This window comes from Rousettus aegyptiacus, unplaced genomic scaffold (assembly GCF_014176215.1).
Source record: "Rousettus aegyptiacus isolate mRouAeg1 unplaced genomic scaffold, mRouAeg1.p scaffold_m13_p_6, whole genome shotgun sequence".
In the NCBI taxonomy this organism is placed as follows: Eukaryota; Metazoa; Chordata; class Mammalia; order Chiroptera; family Pteropodidae; genus Rousettus; species Rousettus aegyptiacus.
The window spans coordinates 98992042-99013914 of NW_023416309.1; the positions used below are offsets into that span (position 1 = coordinate 98992042).

The following is a 21873-nucleotide window of genomic DNA, read 5'->3' on the forward strand; positions in this document are numbered from 1 at the left end:
CACAGTGTTCACCTGCTTGATTACACACCCCTTAGTAGCTTCCTTCCCTCGCCTGGCTTACCTACATGCTCCCTAATGGTGTTTTATAAGACACCGCTCAAAACACTTCTTGCATTTGAATTTTTGTCCAGAGTCTGCTTCTGCAACCCACACTGAGGCACCTAAATTTTTGAGTTTTAGCCGCATAAGCCAATGGTATGCTGGGAAATATTTAGCCACCAGCCATCTATCCTAGGGGGATATATACACACACACACATACATTACACATTATATATACACATTATATATAAAATTTTATCATAAATTTATTTATATAAGGGATGTATAGCAGCACTCAATTTACAAATAATAAGAAGCGCTCTTTATTGTAAAGTCCATGCAGTCAATGATTCTCATAGGACACTTTCATCGATTTTTGCCAAACTCTGTGTCTTATATCTTGCCAAACTCTTGCAACTTGCAGTTGTAATTCACAAAGGAATGTGGTTCTAACAGAAATGCTAGTTAAAATTTGTGTTTATATTAAGGAGCATGATAACGGCAAAACAGCAAAGACTCCTCCCTAACTCCAGTCATTCATCAAGGATGTGAGTGACTTCCATGCCGGATCAGATAGCAGGTTTCAAATACTGAAAGAATATTTTTAGTGTTTTCTTACATGTTTTGCTATTCACAATGCAATAACTACAAACATGACACACTTTTAAGACTAATCTGCATTATGTCGATTTTTTTTTCTTAAAATTTTTAAGTCTAGACTTTCTTAAGTCTAGACCATTAATCAAGCCCTGATTTGTAGTGTTTGCCATTTCCATGGTATAAACACCCCACCACCTTACCTAAAAGAGGAGGAAGGGGAGGGGCGGCATCAATCAGCCAAATCGGCCAAGCTGCCAAAGAGAAGTTTAGCCACCAAGGGCACCGCCCACCCTGCACACACTAGAGGCACCTCTAGGAGAAGGACAAAGAGTGCCATGTCCTGCTAAGTGCTAAAAGTCGGTGTCTCATTTAAGACCAGGGCAGCTCCTGACTGATCACGGTAACCCTGACCCCGCCGCCGCCCCCAGGCCCAGCACACCTGGCCCAGAGCATGCTCTAAGTGGACGTGGGCTGTTCGCTCGTCTCCTGCGAGAGCTCGCCTTCTCTGCAACCCAGATCAGGTCAAACAGGGCCAGCGCTCTGCTCATCTGGAAGACCTACATGGCGGTGGCAGGGCGAAGGGGATGATCTGGCTGTCTTCCTGCCAGTCGTGCACCCGCAGGCAAGCCGTTCATCCTCCCTGAGCCTCAGTTTCCTCACCCATAAAATGGGATCAGTACAGTGCAGGGAGATAGCGAGGAGCCTTGGCAGAGAGCAGTTGGGAGGGAAGGGATTGCTCCTGCTCAGCCTTAGCAGGCAGATGCACCTGCCTGTCCCCCGCCTCGCCACAAGAATCAAATGAGGCAATAACAGGTCAGGCCGTTTTGAAAACTGTCAAAGGGAGAGGGAAAGAGTGAGCAAACATTTATTGGGTGCCTACTGTGTGCTTTGTCCACCTTTTATCTACTTTAATGCTCACATGAACCCCTTCAATTAGATACTAATACCCAAAATATATAGAAGAGGAATAAAAGACTCAGAAATGAAAGATTAGGCCCAACGTCATGCTCAAGGTTAAACCCCAGGTTGGCCTCTTGCCTCCCTCCACTATTCCACCCTACCTTGTGCAAGGGACTACAATCTTTAGTTTTGTTTGGTTTTTTTCTTCTTTTGGTTGCCACTTTTAATTTGTGTAGTCATATTATTATCTAAATACAAAATGAATTAAAAATCTATGACATGGTATGTCACGTGCAAACCAATGTGAATAAACCTTGAGGACATTATGCTAAGTGAAGTGAGCCAGTCACAAAAAGGACAAATATTGTTTGATTCCACGCAAATGAAGTATCTAAAGTGGTCAAAATCATAGAAACAGAAAGTAGAAAGCTGATCACCAAGGACTGGGGAGAGAGAGCAGAGGGAATTCGCGTTTAGTGGGCAGAGAGTTTCCACATTGTAAGATGAAAAAGTTCTAGAGGTCCGTGAATATATTCAACACTATTGAACTGTACTCTAAAAAATTAAGACGGTTAAAAAAAAATCTATCATATAGCAGTATGAAACTGTCTGGGATATTTGGGTGTGCAACCTGTTTTTCACTAAGAAATTGATGTGATGGCCAACAAAATTAACTGATTCTTTCGTTTTTAAATTTTATGTTTATTTTCTTTGTTTATATACACACACACACGATTCGATGCATATGTATAAATATGTGTGCGCTCCTTTTTTCCTTTCCTGTTTTTTGTTTTTTTTTTTTTGGATATCCTCTTCCCATTGACTGCCCCCTCTCCCCACATCGGCCTTTCACCCTACCCCCGAGGTAACCCATGCTCATAACTTCATCTGTATCCTTTCATATTTTTGGTGCTCATATAATTATACACACAGATATGCATTTACAGGAATGGGGAACTGGTTTTATTTATTCACACATGTGGGATCAATAGCCTCCATGTGCTTTTCTGCGTTGTGCATTTCCCTTTCCCAGTACTTTGAGGAATCTATTCTTACCATCTGACATAGCTCCAATTTATCAGTTGTGATGGCTGCTTAATATTCTATAGTACAAGTGGACCATTATTTACTCAACTGTACACTTCTGATGGATAGTCACTTTGTTTTCCATTTTCAGTCGCTATAAATAATGCAGCAATAAATATCCTTGCACATATGTCCTTTTATACTCATCTTTAATGCCTAGGAACTTATTCATTTAGTAATGAAGCCCCTTAAATATTTAAAAATCATCTTTGTTATGTACCCACACATAACGAGGCCAGGAGGGAGCCTGGGAGAATAAAAACCCTGGGGACTGCACAATAGACGAATGTTTTTATCTTTTTACTTTTCTATTTATGTTGTCACACTATTTGTATGGCAGATAAAAGCTGGAAAGGCCAAAACATATCTGTTTTATATGTGACAACCCTGTGATCGTGGAAAAACAGGGACCTTGGGATCCCAGCAATGGGTTAACAGAGAACCAAGTCAAAAAGGGACTCTCCTAAATAGCCATCCTTGCTTTAACACCCCTGGATCTGCTTGAAGCCCTGTAGGGGTCCTGAACAATTGGGGAAGGAGGGATGCAAAGCTACATCATCCCATGAAGGTGACCACACGGCCCATCAGAGGAAGGCCAGATAAATAGCTGCACATGCTTGATGCCTCAGCTCTCGCAGGCCTGGTTCATCCCTTCATGGCTCAAGAAGATACTTGCTTCCTCTTCCATGGCAGCTCATCAATACCTACAACGGTGGCTGCCTTGTACCAACACGGTGAGAGGCACGTGAAATCTAAACAATCCTGTCCTTGAGAAATTCGCTTCTGAAAATGTTCCATGAACACCAAACCCATGGTTCAACTCTACAAATCTTTACTGAGTGTCCCTCACAGGCTGTGTGCTGTGTAGGGTTGTGGCGGACAAGCAAAACAGAAAGCCTCGTTCATGTTTATGTTTCCGGGAGCTATCAGAAGGTCTTAAACAAGCTACAGCAGTGAGAAGACAAAGGTAAGAAATCCCTTATCTCATGAGGAGGGTGGCCACGCTTTTTATAGCTCTCAGAAACAATGGGCCCAAAGAAAGCAAAGCCTTACGAGCTAACCACTCATTCATTCACCTCAGCAGATACGCTTTATAGGCTATCATTAATGCTCACTCCAGCCATTGTTTTAGCGCTTTATTTAATTACCTAAAACAATATTTCACAAACTTCGACACTAAGTCAAGCATAAAGAATCTGAGGGTGTATTCAAAGTAAATGAGTTACAAGGAACATTCGAGAGCACTCAGCCTCCACATCTCAGTGCCAGGCCAGCCAAGAGCAAAATGCAGTCTGATTTGGGACTTGGATCTTAGCCTGAGAAATCCAGGCGGCAGGGCATTTCGAGATGGAAAAGCTGGTTCCGTTATTAAAGGGCAAACGCATTTCTGCTTTGATATTGTCGTTCTTTAAAGGGGTTCATGTTTTGTGTCTACAGGATACAGCAACAAACAGAAGAAATGTGGTTCCTGAGAAGAGGGAGTTTTGCTAACTAGCTGGGAGACCCCGAGAAAGTTTTTTTCCCCTTAATTATTTGAGACCTTAGCTCCCCCATCTATCAAATCGTGGAGCTTCCTGAGGGTCCACGGATGGGTAGCATGCACTCTGAAGACACCGGCATGAAGAGCTTTGTTTAAATCTCTCCCCACGCCCAGGCAGAGAGTGTCCTACATCCTCTGTTTCAACATCTCATTACTGAACAACTCAGAAGCATATGCTCCAGCTCTGACTTTTAGTAACCCAGGTCAGGAGTACATCTGAGCATGAGGGTCTTTCCAGAACTTCAGCTTTAAAAGTGACATACAGATCCATTTCCGAAAGAGATCCTTAAAAGATAGTACTCAAAGTTGGTGAGCAGGTTTTGAAATAGGCACTCCCATTACCTGCTGGCAAATTATGTAAATTTGGCACAACTTCTCTTTAAATCTATTTGGCAACACAAATCAAGAACTGTAAAGCATCCGTTATCTGCTCGCCTAGTCATTGTACTTCTGGGAACCTAGCATAAGGAAATAATGTAAATTATTTGTAAAAGCTTTCTGCATAAAGATGTTCATTGCTGTATTATGTTGCATGGCAACCAAAAAAAACATATAGGGGAAACAGCATTAAAAATGTACAGTGGCCTCTCCCTTATCCTCGGTTTTGCTTCCCATAGCTTCCAACATCATGGTCAACTGCAATCCAAAAATATTAAATAGAAAAGTTCAGAAATAAACAATTCATAAGTTTTAAATCGTGTGCCTTTCTGAGTAGTGTGATAAACTCTCTCACCGTCCTGCTCCATCCTGCCCAGGCTGTGAATCATCCCTTTTACCAACACATACACACTGCATACACTACCCACCATCTCAATTATCAGATTGGCTGTCATCGTATCACAGTGCTTGTGTTCAAGTGACCCTTATTTCACTTAATAACGGCCCCAAAACACAAGAGTAGAGATCTTGGCAATTTGGATATGCCAAAGAGAAGCTGTAAACTTAACATAGGTATGTTTGTATAGGAAGAAACATAGTATATGTAGGGTTTGGTACTATCCTAGCGAGCATCCGGACAGACCGACGCAGGAGAACAGGCAGCTCCAGGAGCGCCATCTCTAAAAAGATGATAACGATGCAATACACAATATTTGACATATTAAGAGGAGAGTCGTGCTTCCGGCAGCGAATGAGAGAATCCATTAGTGATAGAAAACCTAAACAAATTGAAAAAGAGCTATTCCAAGGAATTTCAATATAGCATAAAACATAATTTGACTTTGAATAATATTTAAATAGTCATAACAATGTAACTATTAAACATTTATCTGCTGAAAATATGAAGATTTCGAGAGGATAAAAACAAGTGGAAAGGAGCCATGCTGTATAAGAGAGCTAAGTCTCCAACTTTTAAAGCAGGAAGTCAAGCAATTAAAAACTGAAACTGGAGGAAAAAAAATCAAGACACGGTAGTATACACTGCTAGAAATAAAGGGGCAAATGCCAAAAATAGCAACTAAGAGTTAAAAGTAAGAGGCGGGGCTGGAGGCACGGGAGGGAGGCACGGGGCACAAACCAGGGAGGCTCTTTTTCATAACAAGCCTTATTATGTTATACATACATAACTTTGATTTTTTTTTTTTAATGGGAAATTTTCCGTATGGATGGCACCCATGGTCACTGAGAGGCGTGGGGCACCGCAATTACGCAGGTGTGGCTGACTCGCGGAGGGCAGGGCAAGGAGGGCGGGAAGGCGCCAAAGCGGGTTGAGACACAAGGACCGCGCATCGGAGGGGAAAGGGAGCATCACGGGTGCGTAGGCAGGGGCATCCTGAGCACATCCTTGCTCCTGACCTCGACCACATTCTTGTGAAGAAGATCATTAGGCAGAAATGGGAGTGGGAGAGATGGGCAGCAAGAGGCCCCGGTGAGTAGGCTGCGGCCGGTTCTAGGGAGAGAGAGGAAGCAGGTCTGGATGTGGCAGTGGTGGTGGGGATGAAAAGGAGTGTGTGGGTGACAGGTATTTCCTAGGGGGCTCGTCGGTACTCGGTTCACAGGCTGAGGGGCACGAGGAAGAGGAAGAAGTTGAGGGAGGTGATGAGGAGGAGCAGGTTGGGAGAAGAAGGGTTCTCACAACTCTGGCTACCATCCCCAAGGCAGAGGGCCCTCCCTCCACCATTCGACACAAAAATCATTGTGTGCAAAGGTGAGGAGACAGGGGTAGGGCTAAGAGCTCTAGCATTGGTGTCTTTGGGTTAAAATACCTAAAAACGTTAGCGTGGTATAAAAGAAAGGCGTGGAGTTTGTAGCTAGGCAGCCCTGCGTGCGAACTGCAAACATGCCACTTACATCTGTGTGACTTCATGCAAGTTACTCAGCCTCTCTGAATCCTAGAGTTGTCTCCATTCCAAAAATGAGCCTGACCACACCCACCTCACAGAGCTGCCGGGAGGGTCTAAGGAAAGTACCTGTGTAACATGCGTGAGCTCTCTCCCATCCTACGTCCCACCTCCCACTCCTGAGACGGCATGGAGGACTTTCAGGAAGAGAAGTCCCCAGGTTGTGAGGTCACAGAAGGTTCCTGGGAGGCACCTTCAACTCCCTTCCCATCAGTTCAAGAACAGAGACCACATAGTTTTGCATCAACCAGAAAGTCAGCTTTTATTAGCCCATCACCAGCAGAGAGGGAGGGGAGACAGCTGGGAACTGCGCTGGGAGAACAGGGGCCTGACCCAGGCCTTCAGGAGTCGGAGCCGGCGGAGGGGCAGGGGGCTCTGGCAGAGGCAGCTCAATGCTTGGAGGTCTGGCCCTGGCTGAAGCTGGACGAGCTCTGCTCCTTGAGGATGGGCCGGGTCTGGTGGCCAGAGGATGAGGAGGAGAATACTGTGGGAGAGAAGAGAAGAGGTGAGAAACGCTCTGGGATCTATGCTGGTCCCACACAGGGAGGAGAGTGGGCTGGGGGCTCTGGAGAGCCCAGAACTCTCAGAAGCCTTACCTTCTCGGGAAGAATAGGTATGTCCGGATGTGTTCTGGGAGTAGCTGTGGGGGAGAAAAGGCAGAGCAATTAGATGAGCTGGGAGCAGCAGGGGGCCGAAGGGTCTGTGGGGCAGGACTGGGGGGCCTGGCACTCACTGGGCATCCTCGCCCTCCAGCAGGCGGCGGTAGGTGGCGATCTCCTGCTCCAGCCGCGTCTTCACGTCCAGCAGGATCTGGTACTCTTGGCTCTGCTGCTCCATCTCACAGCGCAGCTGGGCCAGCTGCTCCTCCACGCTGCTGATCAGCGCCTGGATCTGGGACAGCTGCATGCAGTACCGGCCTTTGGTCTCCTCCAGGCTGCTCTCCAGGGATGCTTTCTGTGAGCAAGAGAGAAGAAAAGAGAGTCATTGAAGGTGGTCACCGCTATCCCTCCAGGTCTCTGGGCATGCTTCCCGCGAGGTGCATAGCTTTTGGCCCCAGCTGGGCTATCGATAGGCCAGACAACATGGAGAAGAGTTATTCCACCATTCTGGGCCTTAATTTCTCCATCTGTAGAATGAGTGCAATAATCTCTCAGTCCCACTCCTGGGAACTGCATTGCGGTAGCGTTCAGGTGGTAGTGGCCATTACTGGTGACTTAGGGGCTGGGGCTGGACCAGGTCCTTCATACCATGCTGAGCTGGGACTGCAATTCAATCTCCAGGCCCTGGAGCACCCTCCGGAGTTCCGACACCTCGCTGCGGCTAGTCTGCACCTGTTCGCTGTTAGAGGCTACTTCTCTGTTCAGCTCCTCGGTCTGAGATGGGAAGGAAGAGTGGAAGGTGTGAGGCACTGCGGAGGCACCCGCCGGCTGGGAAGTTCTTCAGGAGGGCTGAGGACCTGAGCCCCACCTTGCTCAGGAACCAGGCCTCGGCGTCCTTGCGGTTCTTCTCTGCCAGCTGCTCATACTGGTCGCGCATCTCGTTCAGGATGCGGCTCAGGTCCACTCCAGGGGCGGCGTCCATCTCCACGTTGACGTCCCCGCCAGTCTGACCCCGCAGGGCTAGCATCTCCTAGGAAGGGATGGCGGGAAGTGGTCAGGTCAGCTGATCCCTTTTCTGACCCCAGGTGCCTCTGCAACCCCACTGCACCAGCGTGACCTCACCTCCTCGTGGTTCTTCCTCAGGTAGGCCAGCTCCTCCTTCAGGCTCTCGATCTGCATCTCCAGGTCGGCTCTGGCCAGGGTCAGCTCGTCCAGCACCCTGCGCAGGCCGTTGATGTCGGCCTCCACGCTCTGGCGCAGGGCCAGCTCATGCTCATACCTGGTATGACAGAGGTCAGGGCATGAGGTTCCATCCGTGAGGCTTCTGTGGCTCAATACCTGCTGGTCCTCCTAGATAAACGGCCCCACTGCTTGCTCCCTGCCCTATACTCTCTACCCTCAACCCACCCCATGGCTACTCACTTGGTCCTGAAGTCATCGGCTGCCAGCCTGGCATTGTCAATCTGCAGAATAGGCTGAGCGTTCTCGATGGTGGCTGCAATGATCTGCAGAGTGGGTAAAGAACAGGAGGCCAGGTTAGCCAAGATCCTGCTGCTCAGGGGTGAAGAGCACAGAGAGGAGAAAGGAGCTTCCCCAAATTTGGGGCTCGCCTGGCTCACGGGTCATGCCCTATGCTCCCCCAGCCAGCCTGGGGTGCCTTCTCCACCCAGTTCAGGGTATGTAGGAGATGCACCCCACCTCTCCCACCACCCACCCCATCCTGGGCCCAAGGCTGAGAGACGCCAAGGGTGTCATGCAAAGAACGCTTGCAAGGAATAAGAGGACAGGGGTCCAGGCTCAGCTCAGACACTTAGATGCTGAAAAAGGACCTTCCGCTACCAATTCTCTGAGTGGCCCTTGGCTACTCCTCCAAGGCCAGCTTCAGTCTCCCTGTTTACAAAATGGAGATGCTAGCATGACCTCTGCACACATGACCTCTCTCACTGCTTCACCCACATGGCCCACCCACCTTGTTCCTCAGGTCCTCGATGGTCTTGAAGTAGGGGCTGTAGTCCTTGACCTCGCTGGGCCTCTGCTTCTGGTACCAGTCGTGGATCTTCACCTCCAGGTCGGCGTTGGCCTCCTCCAGGGCGCGCACCTTGTCCAGGTAGGAGGCCAGGCGGTCGTTGAGGTTCTGCATGGTCACCTTCTCATTGCCAGAGAGGAGGCCGCCGTCGTAACCGCCGAAGCCAGCACCGAAGCCAGCACCAAAGCCACTGCCGGAGCCGGCACCGAAGCCACCACCATATCCTCCGCCAAAGCCACTACCCAGAGCCCCACCAAAGCTGCTGCTGCTGCTGAAGCCACCGCCATAGCCGCCCCCCAGCCCACAGGCTCCTCCGGAGGAGAAGCGGGAGGTGGAGACTGACAGGCCCCCGTAGGCACTGGGGGCCCGGCAGGACCCTCCGGCCAGGACAGAGGACATGCGGCTGGAGCCACCACCGATGCCACAGGAGCCCTTCATGGAGCTGGAGGAGGTAAACTGGCGGCTGCAGGTGGTCATGGTGCTGAGGAGGGAGGTGAGCGATGAACAAGTAGCAGAGAGAAGAGAAAGGTGCTCAGGGAGGCTGGGAGGATGCTGTGACTGTCTCAAATGCCAGGCACCTTTATATGCACCTGGGAAAGGTGGGGCCCTTTCAACTGCTGACTCCGGGTTCCCCTCAGATTTCATCACTCCGGGTCCCGTCCAACTCCCCACTCCGGATTACTCAGCCCAGGGTCGACTCACTTCGCTGTGCTGCTCGGAGTTCCCACCCAGCTTTGGGGTGGTGTGGGGCTGAGAGAAAATACACAAAAACGAGTCAGTCGTGACTCAGGCTGGGCGGCAGGAATCAGGCTTCTGTTCCTGGAGCCCGAGGGGCCAGCAGGGCCTTGGCACAGGCGGCCGTGTGGCGGTTGCGTCCCCAGGCAGTGAGTCAGCCCCTGGAGGACTCCCTGCCCCACGGTGACAGCCTCGGTTGAAACAGCCTCAGTGATGCCATCCCAGGGCTGTCTCAAGATGCCCCGTAGGGATCCTACATGCCTGGCTCTGGACAGCAGAGCTGAGTTCACGGCCTCACTCTGCTCTGCTTGCTGTGTGACCACAGGCCCCTCACCTACCCTCTCCGGGCCTGTCTCCTCTCAGTAAAGCGACAAAACTGGGCTGGGTGATCGTGGAGTCCTTTCTACTTCGAAAAATTCTATGACGCTCTTTCCCTTATCAGATTCAGTCTGTTTTCTGAGGCGGCCTTGAGCCCCCAGGACTTCCAGAAGTGGCGTGTACCATGGAACCGGCAGGCGCTTCAGAGCCAGACAGGTGGTGGTAGCTCGAATCCCCACTCTGCTCCTTACAGGCTGCATGCGTGGCTCAGGTAGTCCTCTAGCCCCTCTGGGCCTCAGTTTTCTCATCTGTAAAAGGGGAGGACATGCCACCAGCCAGAGAGGAACATGCATAAACGACCCTGCTGTCCTCTCCCCAATGGCCAGCCCTGACCCTCAGCCTCCCCATCCTCTCTCTCCAGCATGGCTGCCCCTTACCTACCTCCTCACACACAGCTCTGTTCTCTGGCACCTCCCTCTCACATCCTGTCCTCCCCCCTGTACCCCCACACTCTCACTCTGAGTAGCCCACCCCCAACGCGTTGCTCCACCTAATTACCAGTGCCCGGTGTAAACTGTGATGGGAGGGAGCCCCTGTTCTGCCACTAGGACCATGAGTGACCCCTGACCCCACCGTATGGGGCCTCCAAGTCCCCATAGTGTCTCCGGGGCTCAGTTCCCAACAGGTTTTTCTCTGGCGTGCACAGATTCCTGACTCGGCTTTGCAGCTTCATTCGTTCAGTCAAGAGAGGAGAGAAGGTGGCTCTCTGGTCACTGGCCATGCTCGGGTATTGTATAGAGCACCCACATGTGCCACGTGGTTCTGTGAGGGGCCTATTCCTCTCACCGGTTCACAGACGAGGGAGCTGGAAGGGTAAGTGGGCTTCCCAAGACCCCAGTCGATGGGGAGCTGAGGTTTGAACCCCTGTGGGTTTGCTTGCCCAGCTCAAGCCCTTTCCACCACTCCGAACCTCTCTCTATGCATCTCCAACATACACATTGTCTTGAATTCATCCTGTGACATGGAGAGGAGGAGAGGGGAAACCAGAGAGAGTGATTTGCCCAAAGTCACTAGTCTGGGACTAGAACCCAGAGCTCGGGCCGTCTCCCATGGCACCCAGTAGACAGGGGCCAGGTGTGTCCATTCTCAGCTCTCTCACCATGGGGCCTAGATGTAGCTATGCACATGGCGGGAGTGACCTTGGCCCAAGGGCTAGAGACAGGATTAGGGGATCTGGACCCCAAAACAGAAGCCTCCACAGGATGTTCTTAGAGGTGACCCACATAGCTGGCAACGGTGCTTGTTCTGAAATGCTTCTGTGGAGTCGAGAGGAGCCGAGAGAAGGCTTGCCTCAGCCTGAGCTCTGCTGGGTGATACCACCTCAAACCCTAGGGCAGGAAACTCTCTGCCTCAGCATAACCAGAGCTTTGTTACTGCCACATCGCGTCCTGTCAGTCACTTTGCTCGTGGGCGCAGGGCCCAGAGGTATGAGCAGAGCTTGTGCCCAGAGCATGCCTTCAGCACTAGGCCTGGGAGAGAGAATCCGACGCTCCCCTCCCCAGCCCCCAAAACAGGTAAAGGGGCACTGAAATCTTGGACAAAAATCCTACTGTCCTAGGTGTCAGGATGGGCCTGAAGTTCAGGGCCAACCACAGACTCATCACCCTCACAACTAGAAATGACCTTCGAAGCCACCAAAGGCCACCAAGCCCCAACCAGAGAGTGAAAGATTGTCCCAGGGTACACAACTTGGAGGCGGAGGAGTGAAGACTTAGACCCAGCTTCAGCACCCTAACCGAGGTCCACACCGGCTCCCCCAGTGTCTCCAGGAGCTGTCCTTCTCTGTCCCTGGCACACTGTTCACCTCCTTTCTAATTGGATCGCTGCCCCTCCCCAATTCCCGGAGAAGTCCTGGCACATCCCCGAGGGTCCAGGGAGCTGCACAAAGGAAATTGCCAACCAAACCATCAGTCAACACCACAGACCAAGCACCCACTGCATGCCCAGCATTCAGGATGTAGGGACCGGGAAAGATGTGACACAGTGTGGCCTTGGAACTCATCGTTTGACCTAGAGAGAAAACTAAGGCAAGAATATGGCACTGGGTGTAGGAAACCTGGAGGTGCTCAGCCTGCGGGATGCATCTGGGTGAGTGTTACCAACTCTGAGCCCCAGAAGTAAAGGAAGGGGCTGCCTCTGAGGTCCTCTTAGTCAGTGCCTGGAGCAACCCGGGGCAGCTGCAGCTGGGCCTCAGAAGATCTGAATTGGCAGAGAAGGGGGTGGGAGGGGCATTTCCCCCATTACACCTGCTCCAAGGCTACCAAGAGCAGAATTACCAGGTCTGATGGGCGCAGAGCACTGACTCCCACCCAGCTGGCAACCTCCCAGGCAGCGGGTTCCTTTCCTCGCCTGGCCTCGTTCCTCTCTCCTCCACCCGCCCCATCTCGGGCATGAGGTCATCTCATTCCAGAGTTGGCCAGAAAATATTATTGGCCAGTACCATGCCTCGACTTGCTGTGATTCCCAAACCAGACTGATCACCAGTATCCCATCCAGCTCCCCGGGCACCGCTCTGGCCCACCGCATCAGCATCACTGGGACGAACCTGGCCCTGGCAAAGGTCCTCCGGTGACCAGCCAAGCCCCGGGGAGAGAGGGCAGGGGAAGGAGTCCCCAGGGAGACAGAAGGGAGAAAGGAGGCTGCTGCTGGGCCCCCAGCTTCCGTGGGAGCCGGAGCCACGGGCTTCGGGGCAGGATGAAAAGAAAAGAGCCTGAACAAGCCAGGACAGAGCAGCCTGGAATCAGGCAAGTGGGAGCCAGGTGTTGAGCAAGTCGTTCGACCTCTCTGAGCGTCAATGTCCTTCTCTGGGAAATAGGAAGATCAGCACTACTTCACGGGCACGTCAGAGACGGAATAAATAAGGCACTGCCACAGACTGGTGGCCATATGGCATTTATTCACAGATATTTATGAAGCACCTACTATGTACACGCGAGTGCATCTGGGGGGTCACCATCTGGTGGGGAGAGAGGGGAGAGAAACAGTCTCGACATCACGCGCTCAGGCTGTGATGGGGCGAAGGGGCCAGCAGGGAGGGGCAGGCTCTCTGGGAGCGAACATATGTCCCTGATCCAGGCTCTGGCCCCATGACTAGTCCCAGGATCTGGGTGAATCAGTGAGTGCCAAGCCTGCCTTAGGCAGTCTTCTACCCTCCAGCATGTTTGACGTCCCCCTTCCCAAGGGCGGGAGCTGTCACAGGCCCTCACGACGGTCTGCACAGCTAAGACGCTCTCAGGGGAGTCCATGGCTGAGTGAAGCTCAGTTACAGCCTCAGCCTTGTGCCTGATGGCAGAACTGTCCTGGCTCAGGTCCCGCTGTTCTCCTCAGCACTCAGAGCCTAGGGTGGCACAGGAGACCAGCACTGCATGGGGTCTGAGGGAGTGTATGTGCCCCTAGGCTGAGGTCCATCAGGGTTCCCACAGGCCCTCTGCACCTGGTCACTCTGCCTGGGCTGAGCACTTCTGGAAAGGGCGGGGCTTTCCCTCTCTGGGCCCAGGACCATCCCCTGCAGGACCCCAGCCACAGCACAGCAACCACTGCCTCTCCTGGCTTAGCTCAGCACACCTGGCTTCTCACCTACGATCGCCTCTGGAGCCACACACCCCCTCCCCGACTTTGTGGGCACAAGCAGCTTCTTTCTCAGCAGAGGGGTGACTTTTCTCCAATCTGACCCCTCCTCAGCCACCTCATCAGTAGGAGGGGACCCCTGGAGTCTGAGGGAGAGGACCGCTGCCGAGGAGCCTGGGGTTGGGCAGGGGTTACGCTCCTGCCTCCTCTTCCCAGCACGGCCGCCTCCCCTTTGGCACCTGCTCCACCCCTAACGTGCCAGGCTCCAGGCAAGGGCTGAGTCACTGCTTCTCGGAGCCTCAGTGTCCCCATCCACACAATGGGGCGCCTCTTCCCAGAGCCTTCCTGCTTCCTGGGGTGGTTGTTCAAATAAATGAGATCACCCTCCGGATGAGCCACCCTCAGCCCAGGGCTGGTTCTTCTGGTTGTGGCGGAATGTGCCGTGGGGGACTGGGGGGCACAATGCCTCCCGCCTGCCCGCCATCCTTGCCCTGACTGCTGTTCAGATGGCTGAGAGACGCCAACCTCTGATGGAGCGGAACCTGAACAGCCAGCCTGCGTCGAGGGCTACAGTTACCGCTGCAGGCGCGGGCTCCCGGACACCAGCCAGCTCACTGCCCTCACCATCCCCAGGAGCAGGGCCGGAAGGACTGTTAGCTGGGGTTCACCCTTCACTTGCTGTGGCTTCTAAAGTCCAGACAGGGCCTGGGACCTGCCTAACGTCCCCACACCCAGCTGCTCACTTCATACACGGCCACCCCTCCCAGGCCCCACCACTGTGCCAGGCCCAGGGGGAAGGTGCGAATCTGATTGTTCCTGCCCCCTCCCTGCTCTAAGCTCCACCCTCAGTCTCCAGGGACCAGGAGAGCTCGGACGCCCTGGTCTGATTCTGCAGCAGACAGTCCCGGGCTCATCAGCGAATAGGGGGAAGGAGGCGCTCCTTCTCTCATTAACCCCTTCCATCTAACCCCACTTTTTAAAGAAAACCAGGAAAGCAGGCCTGCCCCACCCAGTGGTTTCCGGATTTACTCAAAGGCAGACTTCCAGGTATCGGGCTCCTCCCCAACTTCTCATCACAGGCCACCCAAGTGAAAGGAGCTGGGGCCCAGAGGGTCCTGGGAGTGGCTCGGGAAGGGCTGCCCCTGCCCCCTTCCCCAGGATGCTGTTTCCCACTCGCCCCCACCTCCGGGCTGCTGGAGCAGGGAGGTAGTGCCTCTTCCCAGGCACAACTAACTCTCGGCGCCACCCCCGCCCCCAGCGTCCCCACCCTGAGCTACAGCTGGCCATTTAAGGAAACATCCCTGAGAAAGGCCCCACCTTTCTCCCACAGCTGCCCTGCCCGGGGTCCACAGCCTTCTCCAGAGGTACAGGTCTCCAGTTCGTACTCCTGGGGCGAGGCACTGGGGTCCCTAACCACCCAGCCTGCCTCCTCTCCCACCCGCCCCGTGCCTCTCCCAAAAGGACCCTGGCTCCCGTCCTTGCCCACCCCCTGTTCCTCTCGGAGGAGGAACCTCGAGGAGCAATTGCCTGGATGCATCATCCCTTGGGACTCTGGCTTCGTGACCTGAGCTCTTGTTGTCCATTTACGGAGAAATGAGAAATGAGGCTCAGGAAATGACTGCCCATGGTCACAGACCTACTTATAAGACAAGAAGTGGCCACTTAAGACCCCCATATGCTGACCTCACCCTGGGTCTGGCACTGGACCACCCTCCCTCGGATCACCAGCCCTTGGGAGATGCGAAGCCCCCACACATACAAGCTCTGCCCAGACCTTCTCTTTACTCTGGTCTAAGATGACCCTGACCCCTAAGTCAGTTATGATGGGTGTCACCGGACTCCTTCCCCTGCTCCCATCAGCTCCTCCCCACCCCCATCATTCACCCATCCTTCACGAGGGTCCACCTCACAACCAGGACACATGCCACATGGGAGTCAACAAGCTTTATTGGTCAGACAGTGGGGTATAGGAAAGGCACTGAGAGCCAGAGTGGGGAGGGGCATTGAGGCTGGGAAGGCCAGAGGCTGCAGGGCTGATGAGAGGCCCTGGGGGGCTGGCCAGGGGAGCAGAGTCCTTAGCGGGTGGTCTGGTGGACCTGCTCGCGGGAGGAGATGACCTTGCCGTCCTGGACCTCTTCCACAATGGTGCGCACCTGGCGGGTGGTCACAGCTGCAGGAGACAGACACTTGGAGGTGGGCGGGGGCCGAGAGACCCCGGCTCAGCCCCCAGCCCCTGAGCGCAGCCAGCTCTCTCCCCTGCAGACACTTGGTGTCCAGGCCTCCTTCGGCCCCTCAACATCACACCCGCTCCTGTGGCCCTCTTGCCCTCGCCTCTTGCCCCCTTCCATCCTGTCCCTGTGCTGGGGCCCCTGTATGAGTCCTACTTCCCAGATGCAGAGAGTGATGCTGACCCCCATGTCTTCTGCAGGAGAGGCCTCATGCCCACTGGGTGCTCCCCAAAGTGGTGTCTAGCTCCATTTCTCTGCAGTCCCCAGGGTGTGGACTATGCTCCTGTCTCCCCCCATCAGACTAGACTCTCCAAGATAAGAACCTGGTCTCCATCACCCCCATAGACTAAGTACCCCAGGGCTAGGGTCTTATCTTCCCCATCAGGCTGAGATCTGGAGGTCAAGGACCAAGTCCCTTTCTCCCATCAGACTAGAGCCTAGGACTAGGACTACTTTTGCTCACCTGTAGGGCCTTCTAACAAAGACCAGGAGGCCATGTCCCTTTCTGCCCAATAGAGAAGAGGCTCCAGAGCGAGGACCATATCTCCCTCATCAGACTAGGCACTCCAGGATAAGGGCCAACTCCCTGCCCCGCCTCCCATCAGACTAGACAGTGTCTCCTTCATCTTATTCCCCTAAGCATCAACCCTGAGGCCTAAAGATCAGCCATCATTTCCTGGAGCTCCTGGGGACCCTCCTCCAGCAAGGTACAGGTAGGTGATACCCCTCCCTCAGCTACCAAGGTCCTTACGTTCTTTGGGCTTGTACTGAATCAGGCTGCAAAGAAAACAGAGAAGGGAGATTAGCTCTGGGTCTGAGAGCCCCACCCCCACCCCAGGCCCGTAACCCTGGACCCAGGCCCCACGCACTGGGCATCCTCGCCCTCCAGCAGGCGGCGGTAGGTGGCGATCTCCTGCTCCAGCCGCGTCTTCACGTCCAGCAGGATCCTGTACTCCTGGTTCTGCTGCTCCATCTCACAGCGCAGCTGGCCCAGCTGCTCCTCCACGCTGCCGATCAGCCCCTGGATCTGGGACAGCTGCACGCAGTAGCGGTTCTCGGTCTCCGCCAGACTGCCTTCCAGGGATGCTTTCTGCGGGAAGGTGGGCGGAGCAGGGGTCAGCAGGGGTGGTCCATGTCCCTCCAGGGCCCTGAGCCCACACCCCCCGCCCCTGCCCTGGCCTGGCAGCAGCCCTACCATGCTGAGCTGGGACTGCAGCTCGATCTCCAAGGCCTGCACCGTGCGCCGGAGCTCGGAGATCTCACTCTTGCCGCTCTGCACCAGCTCGCTGTTGGTGGCCACCTCGCGGTTCAGCTCCTCTGTCTGCAGACAGGACCCAGGACAGTGCAACGTGAGCCTGGGATCTCCCTTCTCCAAATCAGACGCTCCCCCAGACCCATGCCCTTTATATGCTCAGCCCACGGCCCATTCTGTGCCCAGACGGGCACCTGGGGCTCTTCCCACTCCTCATCATGCCGCCGGCCTTGACCTCCCCTGGACTACCTGACCAGGGCAGTGCTTTCTCACCAGCTTCCCATTTCCCAAAGCCCAAAAACCTTTGAAATGATGTTAATTTTATCTTCAACCTCTATAAGTGGAAAGCACAGGAATAAGAAACTTAAGAACTTGCCAGGAGAGGAGCAGCCTGGCCCCTCGTGTTAGTTCCTGAGGGAGGGGTGGAAGTTCCTGGGGTCTTTACCCTCTGGCTTTATTCCTGAGTGGGGCTCCCCAGGGCTCCCCACCCACCCCCCAGATCCTAGCTTTAGCCAAGTCCCAGGCCTGTAGATGCAGTGGGCGAGCCTGGGGTCCTTGTGGCTCGCCGAGGAGAGGGGGCCCCCAAGATGCGGTCTGGACTCAGTGCTTACGCCCAGCTCTCGGAAGAGGCCTCTGGCCCACAGCAGCCCCCACCTTGCTGAAGAACCAGTCCTCGGCGTCCTTGCGGTTCTTCTCCGCTATCTTCTCGTACTGGTCGCGCATCTCGTTCAGGATGCGGCTCAGGTCCACGCCGGGGGCGGCGTCCATCTCCACGTTGATCTCACCGCCCACCTGGCCTCGCAGGGTGCTCATCTCCTGCGGAGGAGAGGGGTTGTGGCGTGGGCATCTGTGCCTGCCCCGCTCTCTCACTCCCACACGAGCTCTCCAGGTCCGTCCCAAGGACCCCTTTCTCGTTCCACCTGTCCTGTAGCCTCTGACTCTCCCAATGACTTTTATTCACCTGCTCTGTATGGGCTCTGCCTCCACCATCAGACTGGGGGCTCCCTGAGGTCAGGTTCTGTGTCTCTCCCATTAGACTGAGGGCTTCCAAAAATACAATCCCATTCTTAGGCCTGTGTCCCCAGAATATCCCCTCTAATTTCCAAACTTTTACATAGGACCCAGATTCAAGGGTTTGAGCTGAGAGAAGGAAGAGACCTCCCTGCTTATCCCTCATCCTCCTGAGGGAGGCTAGAGCAGGCAGAGAGGTCCCTCTGGGCCCCTAGGAGGTTCCCCAGATTCAAGGAAGCTGCTCTGCTGCTTGGCTCCAGACCCCTAGGATCAGGGCTCCACAGACAGGGCAGCCCTATAAGGTGACCAGCCCTGAAGCACCTGCTCCGTACTCTCCCTTCGGTCTCTGCCTTGGCCCAGCCCCAGAGCCCTGCCTCCCGCTCCACGGCCTCTACGACCTGCTCCCCCTCCCTCTCCTCTACGACCTGCTCCCCCTCCCTCTCACCTCCTCGTGGTTCTTCCTCAGGTAGGCCAGCTCTTCTTTCAGGTTCTCGATCTGCATCTCCAGGTCGGCTCTGGCCAGGGTCAGCTCGTCCAGCACCCTGCGCAGGCCGTTGATGTCGGCCTCCACGCTCACACGCAGGGCCTGCTCTGTCTCAAACCTGAAAAGGAAACCAGAAGCTTCAGTTCAGATGCTCGGACTGGCAGGCCCAGGTCCTGACCAGCACCTCGACGTCACCAGGGCACTAAGGGCTTGTGAGGAATAATGAGAAGATGGAGTGGAAGCAAATTCCAGCCCCAGGGCCCTGAGACCACGCAGGGCAAGGCCCTACCCCCACTCAACTTCCTAATTCTCTCCTCTCTGCCTTCTGCCTCCCCTCCCTCTCTTCCATCATCTGCTTAAGCCCAGCGACCTTCAGAATTTGCTGCACCCTGGACAAAGAGGTAGATGCCCCCACCCCAGCTCCTGGCCCATGCCACAAGCAGCCGAGGACTCCTAGGGTGGAGAGGGTGCCCCCCAGTTCCTTTCTAGCTCACTGAGAAAGGCTCACTTGGTGCGGAAGTCATCAGCAGCCAAACGGGCATTGTCGATCTGCAGCAGGATACTGGCGTTGTCCACGGTGGCTGTGAGGATCTGGGGAGGTAGGAGAGTAGTCAGGTCACTGGGTAGGGGTAGCTCAGCCCAGGTCAGGGTTCTGGGATGGGTCTTCCTGCCTGGAGGCCAGGATGTGGCTGTGTTCTTTAAGAAGGCTCCCTTCCCACCGGGCCTTTCCCCTTTACTGTGCTGTAATTGTTGACAAAGGTGGAGCCAGCAGGAGTCTGATGGCTGAAACTTGCCTCCTGTTCCCCCAGGACCTGCCTCCCCCGACACAGACCCCCACACCAGGCTCTGCCTTAAACCAGAGTAGGGAGCCCTCAGGCTGAGAATTCAGGAGAGCCAGAAAATGGGAGGGCGCCCCCGGGACGGAAGCTGTTGCAGAATCCCAGAAAGCAGAGGGGATGTGGGCAGCCCCCTCATTTTACAGCTGGGTGGATGGTGCCTCTGAGAGGCTCCCCCAAGAGGAAAGCTAAAAGAGACCTTACTGAAGAGGAGTTTCAAAACAGAAGTCATGAGCCCCGCTAAGCGCAGGCCTGGGGATCCAGCAGACGGCAATCCCCTCTCCCCAGGCTTGCTCAGTCCCATTCTTGAGGGGGCAGCAGGAGGGATGGGGAAGGCAGAAAAATCCCCAAGTAAAGCTCGCAAGAGGCCTCCTAAGGGCCCGCCTCCTCTCTTCTGCCTCCGCCCCGTAGCAGGTATCATCAGAGACTCACTCGGACCCCTTACCCCACCATCGCCCCAAATCCCCATGTCACTCCAAGGAGAAAGATGCCCATGTACCTGGCAGCCTCACGAGCCTAGCCCCCCACATGCGTCCGCTTGCCTTATCCTATCACCACACAAGGTGGCAAGAAGCTCTGTGATGAGGAAACTGAGGCTCAAAGAAGCTCCATGAGGCCTGATTGTCCCTGACCCAGCCTGCTGCCCCCTAAAAAGGGTGACATCAGTACATAGCAGCCCCAAGGTGGGTTCCCAATGGCCAAGCCAGAGCCAAGCTGTCCTTGGCTCCCTGAGGCCGGTGACAGCCCCCCAGGCTGGACTCCAGGTCTTGGGCAGGAGATGGGGAAGGAGAAGTCATGCCCCCACAGGCCCCTCCCACCAGCAGGCCCTGCCTTGTTCTTCAGGTCCTCGATGGTCTGGTAGTAGTGGCTGTAGTCGCGGGCGGGGCCGGGGGCCTGCTTCTGGTACCAGTCGCGGATCTTCACCTCCAGCTCCGTGTTGGCCTCCTCCAGGGCACGCACCTTGTCCAGGTAGGAGGCCAGGCGGTCGTTGAGGTTCTGCATGGTGGCCTTCTCACCTCCTGCCAGCAGCCCGTCAACACCTCCAAAGCTGCTGCCATAGCCACCACCAGAGCCAAAGCTGTAGCAGCTGGAAAAGCTGCTGCCCCCGAGGGCACTGCCTAGGCCGCTGGCGGACCCCAGCCTGCAGGAGCCAGCGCCCAGGCTCCCGGACAGGCGGCAGGAGGTGCGGGATGAGCCACCCCCGAGGCCCGATGAACCCTTGATGGAGCTGGAGGAAGTGAACTGGCGGATGGTGGTGGTCATGGTGGCGGCAGCGGGAGGCAGGCGAGCACGCAGAGCAAACGAGCTCTAGAGGAGAGAGGTCTGAGGTGCGTGTTACCGCTGGGGCCCGCCCGCCTCCTTTATAGGCCGACAGTGGGCGGGCATAAGGATTACGACAGGCTCTATCCTCTGTTTCCATTCCCTTGGGCTTTCATCACTGCTGGCCGCCTGCCAGCTTCCAGGTGGCTGTGGGCCCCCCTCCTCCCACCACCGGAGCTTTGCCTCACTTCTCCAAACCCCCGTGCTGGGTGTCTGCATGTGCGTGTGTGCGTGTCTCTGGTCTTAGCCCCATCACCTGTGATTCAGGCAGGCCCTCCAGCTATGCTTTCCCATGACCTAATACGGAGAAGAGGAGCGGCAGGACGTCACCGTCACCAGGCCCTCCCAGGCAGCTGCCACCCCAGCCCGGCCCGTCTGGACCCTGTGTCTGGTGGGGAAACAGGTTGGGGAACCAGGCAGCCCCAGACTGAGGTTACTCTCCCTCATTACACACAGCATCACACACAGTCCTGGCCTGAGGCTGGGCACTGGGGAGACAGTGAGAACCGAGCCCCAATCCCACCCTGAAAGCTGGACCTAAGCCCGCCTCAGACGATCCCCCCCATTTTACAGATAAGGAAACTGGGGCTTGAGAGGGATAGTGTCCCACCGCCCCCCACCTACCTGCAAACTGGGCCGGCGGGGCTTTGCCGGTCATCCCCAGTACCACAGATCCATCCCTGGGACCCCGGGCACGCTGGGCCCCTCTGCACAGCCCTGACCCCAAGGAAGCACTTCTGGGGTAACAATTCCAACTGGCCAGTTTTCCGAACTGCCCCATCTCTGGACCCCCTGGCGACCCAGACAAATCTTTCTCTCTAACAGATAGCGGGGGACTGAGGGGATCCTGGGCTCAGGTAGGAAAAGAGGAGCTTAGCTGCAGGGTGGGGAAGTGGCCGCTGGGAGGGGAGCACTGTGGTGAAGGGGGCTG

General features: G+C 54.8%; 2 protein-coding genes across 3 annotated transcripts; both read right to left on the reverse strand.

The window, feature by feature from the left end:
- Positions 1–6158: 6158 nt before the first annotated feature.
- On the reverse strand, positions 6159–9608 carry KRT16 (keratin 16). 2 transcript variants are annotated; one of them, XM_036223305.1, is made up of 8 exons: positions 9475–9608; positions 9075–9399; positions 8528–8610; positions 8228–8384; positions 7974–8135; positions 7754–7879; positions 7240–7460; positions 6159–6165 (listed from the first exon to the last, which is right to left on the reverse strand). In XM_036223305.1, the coding sequence occupies exons 1-8, from the start codon at positions 9606–9608 to the stop codon at positions 6159–6161; spliced, it is 1215 nt and encodes a 404-aa protein (XP_036079198.1). The 2 variants fall into 2 exon arrangements, with proteins under 2 accessions (XP_036079198.1, XP_016006487.2); XM_016151001.2 differs by lacking the exon at positions 6159–6165 and adding exons at positions 6896–6990; positions 7103–7146 and having other exon boundaries at positions 9075–9608.
- A 6132-nt stretch (positions 9609–15740) lies between these two features.
- Positions 15741–20965, reverse strand: KRT17 (keratin 17). Its single transcript, XM_016151002.2, has 8 exons — positions 20454–20965; positions 19295–19377; positions 18748–18904; positions 17946–18107; positions 17235–17360; positions 16909–17129; positions 16791–16816; positions 15741–15981 (listed from the first exon to the last, which is right to left on the reverse strand). The coding sequence occupies exons 1-8, from the start codon at positions 20883–20885 to the stop codon at positions 15887–15889; spliced, it is 1302 nt and encodes a 433-aa protein (XP_016006488.2). The 5' UTR covers positions 20886–20965; the 3' UTR covers positions 15741–15886.
- Positions 20966–21873: the final 908 nt, after the last annotated feature.

Excerpts from the sequence above, each read along its gene's own strand:
- KRT16 (XM_016151001.2), bottom strand. The coding sequence starts at position 9,608 with ATGACCACCTGCAGCCGCCAGTTTACCTCCTCCAGCTCCATGAAGGGC. Across the intron at positions 8,611-9,074 it reads TCGAGGACCTGAGGAACAAG|ATCATTGCAGCCACCATCGA; the intron begins GTGGGTGGGCCA and ends CCCACTCTGCAG. Across the intron at positions 7,880-7,973 it reads AGGCCTGGTTCCTGAGCAAG|ACCGAGGAGCTGAACAGAGA; the intron begins GTGGGGCTCAGG and ends TTCCCATCTCAG.
- KRT17 (XM_016151002.2), bottom strand. The coding sequence starts at position 20,885 with ATGACCACCACCATCCGCCAGTTCACTTCCTCCAGCTCCATCAAGGGT. Across the intron at positions 19,378-20,453 it reads TCGAGGACCTGAAGAACAAG|ATCCTCACAGCCACCGTGGA; the intron begins GCAGGGCCTGCT and ends CTACCTCCCCAG. Across the intron at positions 17,130-17,234 it reads TGCAGTCCCAGCTCAGCATG|AAAGCATCCCTGGAAGGCAG; the intron begins GTAGGGCTGCTG and ends ACCTTCCCGCAG.